This window comes from Paroedura picta, chromosome 13 (genome assembly GCF_049243985.1).
Source record: "Paroedura picta isolate Pp20150507F chromosome 13, Ppicta_v3.0, whole genome shotgun sequence".
In the NCBI taxonomy this organism is placed as follows: Eukaryota; Metazoa; Chordata; class Lepidosauria; order Squamata; family Gekkonidae; genus Paroedura; species Paroedura picta.
Window position 1 is genome coordinate 10426729 of NC_135381.1, and position 13882 is coordinate 10440610.

A 13882-nucleotide genomic window follows, 5' to 3' on the forward strand; every position below is an offset into this window, starting at 1 on the left:
AGCATGGCATCAGTGTGCGTGTGTGAAGGATAAAGGAAGAGCCAACTGCCGTGTGATTTTGATGGGTTATGTTCAGAAAGGTTGCGTATGCAGTGAATAACGCGTTGGTTGTCAAACACGCCAGAATCCTAGAATGCCTGGCGCTTTTCCCATCTCAAGCCGTAATCCTCTGTGCTTGAATGCCTGTGAACTAATTGGCTAAGAGATTCCATAGACCTGCTTCCTTTCGGCCCAATGCGGCAGCTTTGAAACATGGCTATCAAATCCCTGCAGGTGTTCTCGACTTGCGGTCTCTGCCCTCTGTTTGCCTGTATCGCAGGAAGCCACGGCTTGCTTGCGGCAGCCTTGAGCATTTGGGGAGCCGTGCTCCCCATGGAGCTGCATTAAGCATGTGCAGTGGGTACAGCGATCCCTTCTGTCAGTTTACCCCGAAGTGCCCTCTGTGAAGTTAAATGGCCCATGAAGAAAGGATCAGTGGAGAGCAGCTTGAGCTGACTTGGGCTTTCCCTTTGGAGAACAGAAGGGTGCTCTGTCCCCTCCCTTCCAAATGCTAGTTGCGCAGGGAGAAGGTTTTTCTGATGCACAAACTGGAGCTTCATGGCTCAGCTGCCAATTTTGCCTGGGAAAATTTCCCTCTCAGATGCGCCAACAAGATCCCACCTCCTTCTAGCTACTTTCGGCTGCTTTGAAGGCTCTGGCATTCGGTGGATGAAGCACATCTACAGTGGCGGAGATTATGCTTCTCCTGCAGAAAATAGCAAGGTCAAAACCAGTGGGGCCAATTCTCAGGAATCAGGCCTGGACAAACCTAGGGCTGCAGCTGTATAGTCTAGGGCAGGGATAGTCAACCTGTGGTCCTCCAGATGTCCATGGACTACAATTCCCATGAGCCCCTTTCAGCATTTGCTGGCAGGGGCTCATGGAAATTGTAGTCCATGAACATCTGGAGGACCACAGGTTGACTACCCCTGGTCTAAGGTTGCCAGCTCTGGGTTGGGGAAGACCTGGGGACTTTGGGAGTGGAGCCCAGAGTGGCCGGGAGGGACCTCAGTGGAATATAATGCTATGGAGTCCACCTTCCAACGCAACCATTTTCTCTGGGGGAACTGATATCTTGAGTATGGAGATCACTTATAATTTCGGGGGTCCCCAGGTCCCATCCCTGAAGGAGTCACCACCAGTCAGTGCAGGTAGGTTAACCTGTGTTCTCACCCCGTAGATGTTATGAGCTCAAAGGTGAACATGCCAAAGCGTAGAAGACGCATTACAGAGCTGTAGGGATGGACAGATTCCCCAATCCAATCCATTTACCATTCTGGGATTTCATCCGGTATTGCATCACACTGTTCCTTAACTTTCATTTCGCTTGCAGGATGATGCTGGAATTTAACTCACCTGCTGGAGCTTTCTACTGGGGGGAGGACATTGGTTAGTGGCAGAGCCTGTGCTGTTTTTACAGGACAGTGTAGGGTCAGTCCCGGGCATCTCCATTTCAACAGATCTGCATGAGTCCCTAGAGCAGGGGTGACCAAACTGTTGATGCGAACTGCCCAGCAATTCTTGGGCACGCTCCTGCATGGAATGATGTAAGAGAACAGGACGAGGTTTCGATTCTCTTTTCCGTGCACATCCATGCGCACCCAACACAGGGAGGCTGAGATGGTTCATTGTGTGCTCACCAGCTCCTCTTTCCCTCCTCTCTCCCAGGACCACATTCCGGTGCCCTACCAGCCCGACTCCAGCAGCAATCCCTCCTCGACAACGTCGTCCACGCCTTCCTCGCCAGCTCCTCCCTTGCCACCCAGCGCCACGCCGCCTTCTCCCCTCCACCCCTCGCCGCAATGCACTCGGCAGCAGAAGCAGTTCAACTTGCCAGGTACCTCCTTTGGCTTCCAGCTAGCCCGACCTCGATCCAAAGCTCTGTCTGTCTGTTATAGTCTCTTTGCTGTGGTTGGTTTTTCCACGGCACTGGTTTCTGCCTTACGAGGCCCGTTCCTCATGTTGGAGTCTTAGAAACCCTCGACAAGGGGTGTTCCTTGTCACTGTATCCAGATTCTGGGCATCTGTAGCCTGGTGCAGGTCATATGTGTGGCTAGAGGGGATGGGGTTGTGGGAGGAAGCCAAGGATTGTGGCCCTGCCCACAGCCAACTGAACGGGCCCTACCCCCTTCCTTTGTAAATTTGCTTTATACAGGTAAAGCAGCCATATGTTTCTGTGCCGTCAAGCGGGAACTGACTGATTTTAGGGTTTTTGAGGCATGTGAGATGCAGTGGCATTTTGCCATCACCTCCCTCTGCCGAGTCTTGGTCGTCTCTGTTGCGATCCAAGCCTTCTCCCTCAAAGGAGACAAGGCAACTGAGACATTCTTCATAGGAAAGTGTTGTTGATTGGATCCAAGGGGGTACATCAGGAGTACCATGAAAGATATTGCTAAGAACGACTGGCTTGGCCACTCCTAGGGGACATAGAAACAACTCCCTTCCTCCACCACTGCACCTTCTTCGCGCCATAAGCTATTCCCACGGCAGAAGGGCTTTTCTCTTCAGCCAGGACAAAGCAAAATTGTATTTTTACACTTAGTGGCCAAAAGGTGGCCAGAATAACTCGCAAGAGCCATAACATGCAGAATAGGACACTTTCTCCCACCTAGGGACAGACTGCTCTGTGTGTGTGTGTGTGTGTGTGTGTGTGTGTGTGTGTGCTGAGAACCATGAGAGGGAAAAGGAGGGAAGGGAAACAGGAGTAGAGAGCCCGGTGGCTTCTGGGACTTTGGTTCACTTTTTCTAAGAATGTAGTGCAGGGGCTACATGACAGTCTCCCATCCTTCAAGCTCCCAAGAACTCAGGATAGGTTTTCCGGAAAAATGGAGGGGGGAGAAAGACGTTGCTGTCCAAAGGTATGGTGGATCACTCCACTGCAACATGAGGCAGTCTTAAGGTACTGAATTGAGAAGCTCTTTTCGGGATAAATTGGGCTGATTGCAGTAGACAAATAAGCAATCCGTGTTCTGCCTCTGCAGATATAATGAGCCAACCAGTATTCGGCTCTGTCTTCAGGGGTAAATGGAAAGCAGAGAGCAGGAGTAAAGGGGGGAAATGGCAGTCTATGTATTAGCACAGTTGGAAATTAATTACCAGTCCCAGAGCTGGTGACTGGTGCACATGCAAATCTTGGAGCTGGGGAAAGTGTACACACGACACCCCTCTCCTCCCGCTTTGCAACTCCAAACTCTTCTGAACGTATAGATACTTGGTGCTTCCGGATACCTCACTTGTGGCTTTGCAGGGGTTAATCCACTGGAAAGTGATTTGCTTGCTTGCTGTAATTATAGATTGCCTTTCTGGCATAATGGCGGCGTATAAGATAAACAGATTAAAACAATCCGCAATCAAAAACAATTCAAGAACAAAAATGAATTCCCCTCTCCCCCCCCACAAAAAGTTTATTTTGATAGCAGAAAACAGCAGGACAATTACAATTTCATCCGATTAAGCAACAGTGATGGCAAAAAATAACTTGCTTGATCTTATTTGGGCTGAGAGGTTGAGAGGATTCCTGACCATCTCCTCGGTGAGAGGCAGTAAAGAAGAGCTGTTTCCTTCATGCTGTATTCATGGTCTTCCCTAAGGCATGTGTTGGGTACAAAAAGACTGAATGAATCTTTGGTTTCCTGGTGTCAGTGATACCCAACTTTTATCAACCAGCAGGCACCTTGGGAATTCTGACGCCGGTTGGGAGGCCCAAAATCAAAATGGCTCCCGGAAGAGCTGAGGGCCCTGCTGGAGCTTCCGATGTTCTGTAGGGGCTGTAAGATGGAGCTCTTCCACCAGGTCCGTGGTTGAGGTCGGACCAGGAAGATCTGACACCCTCCCCCCCCCCCCCCCCGAGCAGAAGAGGAAGGAGAAGAACAACAGAATACTAGAGTCCTCACCAGCCAACAATCGCTGTGTGTGGTGTGGTGAGCTGGCACATGGTGACTTCTTAGACACCGGAAGGCAATTAATGATTACCGAATTTTGCCGCCGCCATGAGGATTTTGGGGGTAATTAATTAATGGGGTAATTAATGTGTTATGTTTTTATCTGGGGTTTTCTTCATAACCCACGACGAGACAGCTTGCTGGGAGCGGCAGGATAGAAATTGAAAAGTAAAATAAATAAATAAATCACTTGCTACCAGATCCTTTAACTGGAGATGCTGGGGATTGAACCTGGGACCTTGTGCCTGTCGAGCGGATGCTGTACCACTGAGCCATCACTCCTTCCCTTGTTCTATGGCTATAAACTGATGCAGTTTTCCACTTGTCATATGACAGCTGCATGGATGCCACTGTGCTTAACTAGGACCTAGTTCAGGGGTAGTCAAACTGCAGCCCTCCAGATGTCCATGGACTACAATTCCCAGACTACAATTCGCTGGCAGGGGCTTCTGGGAATTGTAGTCCATGGACATCTGGAGGGCCGCAGTTTGACTACCCCTGACCTAGTTACTTACACACTGAAAATCTGGAGGTTGTAAGGGCAAAACCTAAGCTGCAGAGAGATAGCAAATCATGCAGTTGTTTAGATTTTTGTGTTTGAAGAAGTGTCAGATCACAGCACTGGCTAATCGAGTCCGGCGTCTCATTTCCCAGCATCCCACTGTTTGGGGAATGAAAATTTCGAGGTGACAGTGGGCAGCACAGCCCAAAGTTTGGCTAAAAGGGGAAGGGGAGAAGTGAACCGGACAGAAAACAGATCCGGGAACTGCCCTGTGGTGTGCTGTTGGCGCCTGGTGAACTTGGAAGACATTTGCATGTGAATCGGAGCTGGGGAGCTGCAATAGACAATTGGAGGAAACTATGAAGCGAGAGGAAGTTCTGTCAGGAAGCATTTGGTGGGCTGATGGCCTTCTAAAAGCACGCCAGGAAAGGAAAGGCCACTCGTCGGACCAGATGCGCCCAGAATAGCACGGAGCATAATTTAATATAGCACCACAATGGACGTATACTACGTAATAAACTTCCTTATTCCCCCAGTGCAGGAATCTAAGCTTGGGAATTAAGCGAAAGCCAGTTCTCAAACCCTGACTTTAAAAAAATGCTTGTGTGTGCGTGAAAGTCAAGCTTTTCCACTTCTCTGCGGTGCAGAGACAAGAGAGGGGGATGAGCCGGCTGAATATATTTTTAATTTTTATCAAAATACAGCAGTGGGGAGGGGAAAACTAGATCAGTCACAGCAGCAGGGAAGAAGAAGAAGAGGTGATTCTTATATGCCGCTTCAGAGGATTCTCAAAGCAGCTTCCAGTCGCCTTCCCTTTCCTCTCCCCACAACATGCACCCTGTGAGGGAGAGAGCCCTGATATTACTGAAGAAGGGTTGGTTCTTAGATGCCGCTTTTCTCTACCCGAAGGAGTCTCAAAGCGGCTTCCAGTCGCCTTCCCTTTCCTCTCCCCAGAACAGACAGCCTGTGAGGGAGGGGAGGCTGAGAGAGCCCTGATATCACTGCTCGGTCAGAACAGCTTTATCAGCACTGTGGTGAGCCCAAGGTCACCCAGCTGGCTGCATGTGGGGGAGCGGAGAATCAAACCCGGCTCACCATGTTAGACGTCATGCTCCTAACCACTACACCAAGCTGGTTCTCCACGACACCAAGCTGGGGCAAGAGCGTTAATATTTCCCCATCAATACCATCCCCCCCCCCCATCCCAATAACACCCGGGGCTCTAGCAGATAATTCTCCAGTTACAAGAGCATCTACTCCCGGTAACTGAACTACAACAATAACTGCATTTTCACAAACATTGCATTCAGCATTTTGATAGCTAAATGGAGCCTCCATGCTCAAAGGAAGTATTCCAGCAAATACCACATACAGGGGTGGAAAAGAAAAAGGGTGAAGGCTTATTTGCTTTCATGGGCTGCTTGTGGGCTTTCTGAAAAGTTCTGGCAAATTGCTGTTTCAAACAAGATGAGAGAGGCTGGGATCTTTGCTCCAGTCCTACAAGATTCTACATGTCTTTCTACATAAATTTGAGGATTAAGGCTGGATACTTCTGGATTTTGGCAGGCTGGCTGAAACTTAGCATGGATACTTAGTATTTGTACAATCAACGTGACAGTCGGATTTTGAGGATTTTGAAAAGGAAGCCCTGGATTTTGCTCCACTATAAGCAAAATAAGATAGCTGTTTCTCCTAGTGGGCGGCATTGGTGAGAACTACCGTGGAACTGCCAGCTTGCGGCGTTAACGCCAGCAACTCATCCATGCTGAACCAACTTGGTCGTTGTCAAGAAGCTCCTTAAGCAAATTGCGACTTCTGAAAACAAGTGAAAGCAAATTGTCTAGCTTTCGGAAGACGCAGTGCTCAGTGGACTGCTGGATAGTCAGCTAGTATTCCCCAAGACCAGGGGTAGTCAAACTGCGGCCCTCCAGATGTCCATGGACTACAATTCCCAGGAGCCCCCTGCCAGCGAATGCTGGCAGGGGGCTCCTGGGAATTGTAGTCCATGGACATCTGGAGGGCCGCAGTTTGACTACCCCTGCCCAAGACCTTTGGGTACCAGATTAGGGATCACTATAGTAAGGTCTACCACCTGTTGATGGAACTTATTCTGCAGCAGTGGTTCTTAACCAGGTCCATATCCTTTCACCCTGCTGGGGGAGGTCTACAAATCTCAGAATGCATTGCAGAGTTTTGGGGTGGTCGAATAGAAAGCATTTGGGGGTAGCTAGTGACTTTGGGAAACATCTCTCTCCCCTTGCCTTCCTAGATTCCTGCATGAATCTCCTTCAGTTTTAGACCCAATGAAAAATAACTTCCATTGTTTTCAAAGCAAGTCAGCAGGGTAGAATGTCTGTGATACAGGAATGATTGTAACCAGGGGGCAGTCAGTTTGGCTGGATAACATGATTATACAGCAACTTCTATTTTAACAGCTGTGGCACCTTAAGGACTAATAAATGTATTGTGTCGTGTGCTCTTGTGAGCTGGAGTCCACTTTTGTCAGCTACATGAAGTGTTCTGTTGTCGGAGAGATTGATCATTATGCCTGTGGTTTATTTCTTGAATGTCTACAGTGCTGTTATTGAGTACGGCTGTCTTCTATCGTGCTTCAGGTGTGTTGTACAATTCATCTCAAGTGATACCCCGTTGGTGTTATTGTTTTCTGTCTTTTTAGTCACCGTGCTAGTTGCATTCCAGGGGTAGTCAACCTGTGGTCCTCCAGATGTCCGTGGACTACAATTCCCATGAGCCCCTGCCAGCATTCGCTGGCAGGGGCTCATGGGAATTGTAGTCCATGGACATCTGGAGGACCACAGGTTGACTACCCCTGCATTAGGGCACTTGCATTTTTGTTTATGCGGGGTCTTTTAGGGACTGCTTTCTTTATTCATGCAGATAATCCAGTTTGCTGGGCATAGATTCTGTCTTTATTGCACTAAACTGGCTTTTGTTGCAGCATCAGGTCCAAACTCATGTTTGAGCTCCCTAGTTGGAACTCCAGATGTGTGGTACAAACCCCCCCCCCAAAACAAAACACACCAGCCAGAGGATGGGATGTTCCAAATGCAGTACTCTAAGTTTGACCTTAAGTTAAATAACTGTATGGTGTTGATAGGTAATAGTTACAAGCCAGGTAATAGTTACAAGCCTGTTTCCTCTGGGCATTTCCTTCCTTCCTTCCTTCCTTCCTTCCTTCCTTCCTTCCTTCCTTCCTTCCTTCCTTCCTTCCTCCCTCCCTCCCTCCCTCCCTCCCTCCCTCCCTTCCTTCCTTCCTTCCTTCCTGTTTCCTCTGGGCATTTCCTTCCTTTCTTCTTTCCCTTCTTCCTTCCTTTCTGTTTCCAATTTGGGGTGTTTCCATTGGCTGGGGGAGGCTTAGATGCTATAGACTCACTGGCCCCCGACTGAAAGCTTGCCAGGAAGAGCTCTATCTTGCAGGCCCTGCGGAACGGAGCCGTGCTATGATCTATAATAGAATAACACGTTGTCCTGTGTCTGTTTTTGCAGCTTCCCATTACTACAAGTACAAGCAGCAGTTCATCTTCCCAGGTAGGTTTCTCTAGGATGATGGCTTTGTTACGGCTCCCACGCTCTGCTCACTGGCAGGTGGACAGCGTCTTGCCAGCGGGCCCTAGACTTCAGCTCATCTCTCACCCTCCTTCAAAAGGTCTTACTTTTGGGGCAGCTCTGCTGGCAGGAATTGGTGTCGTTCAGAGTGGTGGTGGGGTGGATTGCGGGACGTGGAAGGAAAGGGACGTGCTTAACAGGAAACTAGCACTACAATTCTGAACTGGGACCTTGTTTCTTTCAGACGTTGTCCCGGAGGCTCCTGCCAGAGCGCCCCAAGTTATTCTTCATCCAGTGAATTCTAACCCAATGTAAGTCGCTGCAGTTTCTGAGTGTTCTTTGCCTCTGGATCTTGCTCCTCTGTTTGAAGGCGCCTCCCTCTCCCTATGGATGTGAACCAGGGGTAGTCAAACTGCGGCCCTCCAGATGTCCATGGACTACAATTCCCAGAAGTCCCTGCTAGCGAATGCTGGCAGGGGCTTCTGGGAATTGTAGTCCATGGACATCTGGAGGGCCGCAGTTTGACTACCCCTGACGTGAACTGTCCTCTTACGCGAGGCAGCAGTTGCTTAGTTAGGGCAGGTTTCGCTTCCAGGTATCACAAAGTCTGTAATTTCCCCCTTATGTGGTTGACTGCAACCATAAAAACATTGCACGCCCATTTGTTCCTATTATATTATGGTTCTTATCAAAATAAAAACATTAAAAAATAAACAAAGTGCACATCAAGGTACTTTCCCTTTAGTGAACTCACATTCCCCTCCCCAACCTTTAAAAATAAATCTTCCATATCAGCTCCTTCTCTTACTTGTAGTGCATCAGCTTCTCTAAGCTCCATTAAGTGTCCTATTTAAAAAAAAGAAATTGATTCCTAGTTCTCAGGAGACCGTCTTCAAGTCAAAAGGTCTCATTAATGAAGCATCAGATGACTATTCCAGATTATTAACCAGGAAGGGTTCTCCTTCCTTGGAGGTTTTTAAGCAGAGGCTGGGTAGCCATTGGACAGAATTGCTGATTCTGTGAACTTGGGCAGATGGGCAGAAGGGAGTGTGTCCGTGCTTGGCTGTTGTGGCCGTTTCTTGCAAGCCCAGGGAAATCCAGATCGCCACTTTGGGATTGGGAGGTGAATTTCCTCCATCCCAGCCTGGCCAGGGATTCTAGCTTTGGGGAGGAGGCATCATCTGGGCATAGAACTGAGCTCACTGCAGGTGGACAGGTAGTTGTGAGTTTCCTGCATTCTGCAGGGGGTTGGACTCAGTGACCCTGGAGATCCCTTCCATGGTTCTATGATTCTAAGTCCACCTAGCCAAAATCAATCGACAGTCCTAACAGCAAGTTACAAGATGAAGCCCGTGTTTTCGTCTTTTGCATTCTGCTTCCTGTTGCATGCTGTGAGATGCAAAGCGGGGTCTTTCAAGGGAGAAATACCCGGAGCTCCCTTTTGCATGGTAGGGAAAGCCGTGGGAAACGGCAGCCCAGGCCTTCTCCTGTGCAGCGGCCTCTTTGGCCATTTGTTATCATTGTGTTTGATTGCAAAGGTCAGGGAGAGCCAGATGTGGAATGGGAAGGGCTGCGTGGTGCAAGAGGCAGCCAGCCTGTCAGTCCCTTTGCAAAGCTCTCTCCCCGAGCTGTTAGGCAAGAGTAATTGACTTCGGGGAAGCAAGAGAGCTCAGAGTGGCAGCTGCTTATGCGCCGCAGATTAAAGAAGCCTCTCCAACCCAAACTCCGAGGTTAGAGAGATGAATTGCCTACCTGGATCCTGCTTTAAAAATTGATGTGTTTTCCCCCTCTGTGCTTGCTGAAGCCAATTCAACCTTTGTCGGCACCTGCATAAACTGCGAGCAAATGAATTCCAAGCCGTTTCCCCATCACCACCACCACCACCTCCTTCCTTTCTTGCCCTTCCTCTTTGAGAGACCCTTGACAGCTGAGAACCGATTTCAGACGTCTCAAATCCTGCGGAGTTAAAGGCAGTGATATTGCCCCTCCGGGAGATGCCGGCTTTTGGCTCAGCTCTTCAAAGTTCCTCTTAGGATTTAAGAGGAACTCGGGGAGGGGGGTGTTTTATTTTTATGTTTCTCCCCATCTTGGAAAGTCACTGTAAGGAGTGCGATCTCTCATCTTCACGCTGAACTTCTTGGCCTTTGGCCGTTATCGTGCGTGCCATTGTAGGACAGCTCAAACACGGAAACAGCAGAGGCTTTTACTCAAAGGAAAGGGCAGGTGATGGTTGAACAAATGAACAGTTGGCGAGGAGGTGCCAACCTTCAAACGGGCAGCCAGATTTTCCCTGAAAGTCTGCTGCTGAGAATCAGGGTGCAGAACTGGAAGGCAGAATGTAATGCATTCTTGACATCTGAATAAGAAATGTAAAGCATCTTCAGGAAGTCATTGTTGTAGAATTATAATGACAGAGGAATCACAGAAGCATAGAGCTGGAAGGGATCTCCAGGGTCATCTAGTCCAACCCCCTGCAGAATGTAGGTAATTCACAACTACTTGCCCACCACAGTGACCTCAATTCCCTGCCCACACGATGCCCGTCCCCAAATCTCCAGAATCCCTGGCCAGTCTGGCCTGGAGGAAATTTACCTTCTGACCTCAAAGTGGTGATTGGCATTTCCTGGGCATGCAAGAAAGGGCCCCAAGAGCCAAGCACCAATTCAATCCTTTCTGCTCACCCACTTACAATCTGCCTAAGTAGCTCCTTATTGTGGCACAAGATTGCATGAGTGAGAGCCTGCTTCATCAAATGCATGAAGTGTTATACTCAGTATATGCACAAGGCTAAAAAAAGGAAAATGGCTGGGGAGGGAGGGGGGGAGAGAGAGTTGTTATAAGAACATAGGAAGAGCTCTGCTGGATGTGACCTGTGGTCCATCTTGCCCAGCCTTTCTCATCTTTAACCATTGATAAACCCCTGAAGCATTCTTCAGGCTCTGTTTTACAGGCCCTACGGAACGCCGGAAACTCCCGTAGGGCCCGTAGCTCCTCTGGGAGATCATTCCACCAGGTTGGGGCCAGGACCAAAAAGGCCCTGGCCCTGGTCAAGGCCAGGCGGACCTCCCTGGGGCCAGGAATGACCAATAAATTGGAACCTACAGAGCGTAAAGCCCTGCGGGGGGGATAAGGTGACAGGCGGTCCCTCTGATACGCTGGGCCCAAACCGCGTATGGCCTTAAAGGTCAAAACCAAAACCTTGAACCTGATCCGGAAGACAACTGGCAACCAATGCAGCTGCCTCAGCACTGGTTGGATATGGGCCTTCCATGATGTATCTGTGAGGACCCATCAGCTGCATTTTGTATCACCACCTCTTCACTGCAGACGGAGTGAGGGCAAAGAGCGGCTTGCTGAGATGAAATTCAACCTAGGGATTTTACTGATTCACAGGTCTGGGTGTATCTCAGGACGTGTGCGTGCCCATCAGAGCTCATCCCTCAAATAAAAATGTGTTGGCTTTACAGGTGCCACTGGACTCTGAATTTGTTTGGCCACTCATCTTCTTTTGCATTGGCCCCTGTGTGCCGTTATAAATGCAAGTTCAAGTCCAGTATGGGTTGGAATATTTCCTCTTCCAGTGTGTGTGTTTGGGAGGGGGGGGGATATCTCAAGTCATGCTTGGGCGTGGCTCCAGATTTCTGTCTGCATGTAGACCTGGGCCTATTCTGCACGCAGTAGATAATTCACTTTCAGTGCACTGAAGTTCATTTTCTTGTTCCGGACAGGAAAATCCAGTTACAAAGCACATTGAAAGTGCATTATCCTGTGTGTGCGGAATAGGCCCTAGGCTGCTGCTGCTGCTGCTTTCTGCCACAGCATTTGACAGTATGTCGATCTGAAGCAGCCCCCCTGACACCCAGCGTAAAGAGAGGAGGGCCGGAAAAACAAATAATATTATGTGGGCATCCTCTTGTGAGCGCTTGGATGCTTACTGCAATCTCTGGCTACAAGACCCCAGGAGGTTAGCTGGCAATCAGTGAAGAAGTAGTGACAAATTGAATTGGCATCTGCTTATATTCCACTGCGGTTAGCAGCTAATAGGGCCTGTTTTCACAGAAAGATAAGATTTGCAAACTTCTCTAGATTGAACAGAACCCCAGAGAGGAGACCATGGCCGTGGCAAGTTAGTCAACATGCCCCAAACAGTTTGTCTCTGTAATCTGGATTCAGGTTTATCCCTACCTCTGCTGCTTAAAGCTCTATATTTAATTTATTTCCTATCATGGAGACTTGTTTAGGCTGGGCGTCCAGAAGCACGGTGATTTGGTAGAACGGTTTGTACCATTTCAGTTTGCACATGGGGGAAAAAATTACACTTTTTTTTTGTATGTATTTCCTCTCCCCACAACAGACACCCTGTGAGGGAGGGGAGGCTCAGAGAGCCCTGAGATTACCGAAGAAGAAGCAGAGTTGGTTCTTCTATGCTGCTTTTCTCTACTTGAAGGAGTCTCAAAGCAGCTTCCAATCACCTTCCCTTTCCTCTCCCCACAACAGACACCCTGTGAGGGAGGGGAGGCTCAGAGAGCCCTGAGATTACCGAAGAAGAAGCAGAGTTGGTTCTTCTATGCTGCTTTTCTCTACTTGAAGGAGTCTCAAAGCAGCTTACAATCACCTTCCCTTTCCTCTCCCCACGACAGACACCCTGTGAGGGAGGTGAGGCTGAGAGAGCCCTGATATTCCTGCTTGGTCAGAACAGCTTTATCAGGGCTGTGACTAGCCCAAGGTCACCCAGCTGGTTGCATGTGGGGGAGCAGGGAATCAAACCTGGCTCACCAGATTAGAAGTCTGCACTGCTAACCACTACACCAAACTGGTTCACACACCAATCTGCTCGCAGGTCCTGAAAGAGGACTTATGTAGTGTTAGGACCCAAGTAGTGTTGTTTCTGGCTTTCAAGTCTTGAGTAATTGTCAGTGTTTTGTTTTTTCTTTAAAGCCTGGAAGGAAATCCATTACTTCAAATTGAAGTGGAGCCAACCTCTGAGGTAAGGAGCACCCAACGATCCATTGGCCTTCTGTCCTTTTGGTGGAACAAAAGGGGGAGTTGTAAGCAGTGAATTTGGTTAAGAGCAAGGCAGGGCTTTACTTGGCAAGGTTTTATTTATTTAGATTTTTATACCGTCCTTCCATACGGCTCTGGATGGTTTACATACAACATCATGAGGTAATTACATAGAAAATTGCAACAGATAAAAAGGTAAAGGTATCCCCTGTGCAAGCACCGAGTCATGTCTGACCCTTGGGGTGACGCCCTCTAGCGTTTTCATGGCAGACTCAATACGGGGTGGTTTGCCAGTGCCTTCCCCAGTCATTACCGTTTACCCCCCAGCAAGCTGGGTACTCATTTTACCAACCTCGGAAGGATGGAAGGCTGAGTCAACCTTGAGCCGGCTGCTGGGACTGAACTCCCAGCCTCATGGGCAAAGCTTCAGACTGCATGTCTGCTGCCCTACCAGTCTACGCCACAAGAAGCTCTTGGCTTGCAACAGATACAGCAAGTATAACAATCATAACATGTCAACCAGAACAACATTTAAACAGGAACATAAACAAAAATATGCCATTGTATCTTGAGAGACCTCTTGTGTTGACCTTGCTGTGCCTGAACATCCCTTTAGGACTAATAAAAAATGACATTAGTTCATCCGTAAGTCACTTTCTTTTTTTCTGAGGATTCGGAACTGGCATGCATGATCAACCTGCTCACGGCAGCTGTTTTTTTTCTTTTTTTCTTTTCCCGGGCCCACTAAAGCCGTCTCGTTGCGGCAAATGGGCCATCTGTCTTGTTGGTGACGAGGAGAAGCTGAAATTCTGCAAGTTGCTGGAAACTT

General features: G+C 48.7%; 1 protein-coding gene across 2 annotated transcripts in view; it reads left to right on the plus strand.

Moving 5' to 3' along the window:
- The window catches only part of KSR2 (kinase suppressor of ras 2), a 177237-nt gene that overhangs the window by 109225 nt on the left and 54130 nt on the right, over window positions 1-13882 (plus strand). For both annotated transcript variants that reach the window (XM_077307487.1, XM_077307489.1), the window contains exons 10-13: window positions 1708-1876; window positions 7990-8031; window positions 8294-8360; window positions 12988-13036. In XM_077307487.1, the coding sequence (XP_077163602.1) occupies window positions 1708-1876; window positions 7990-8031; window positions 8294-8360; window positions 12988-13036 (327 nt within the window). The remainder of the gene's footprint in view (window positions 1-1707; window positions 1877-7989; window positions 8032-8293; window positions 8361-12987; window positions 13037-13882) is intronic.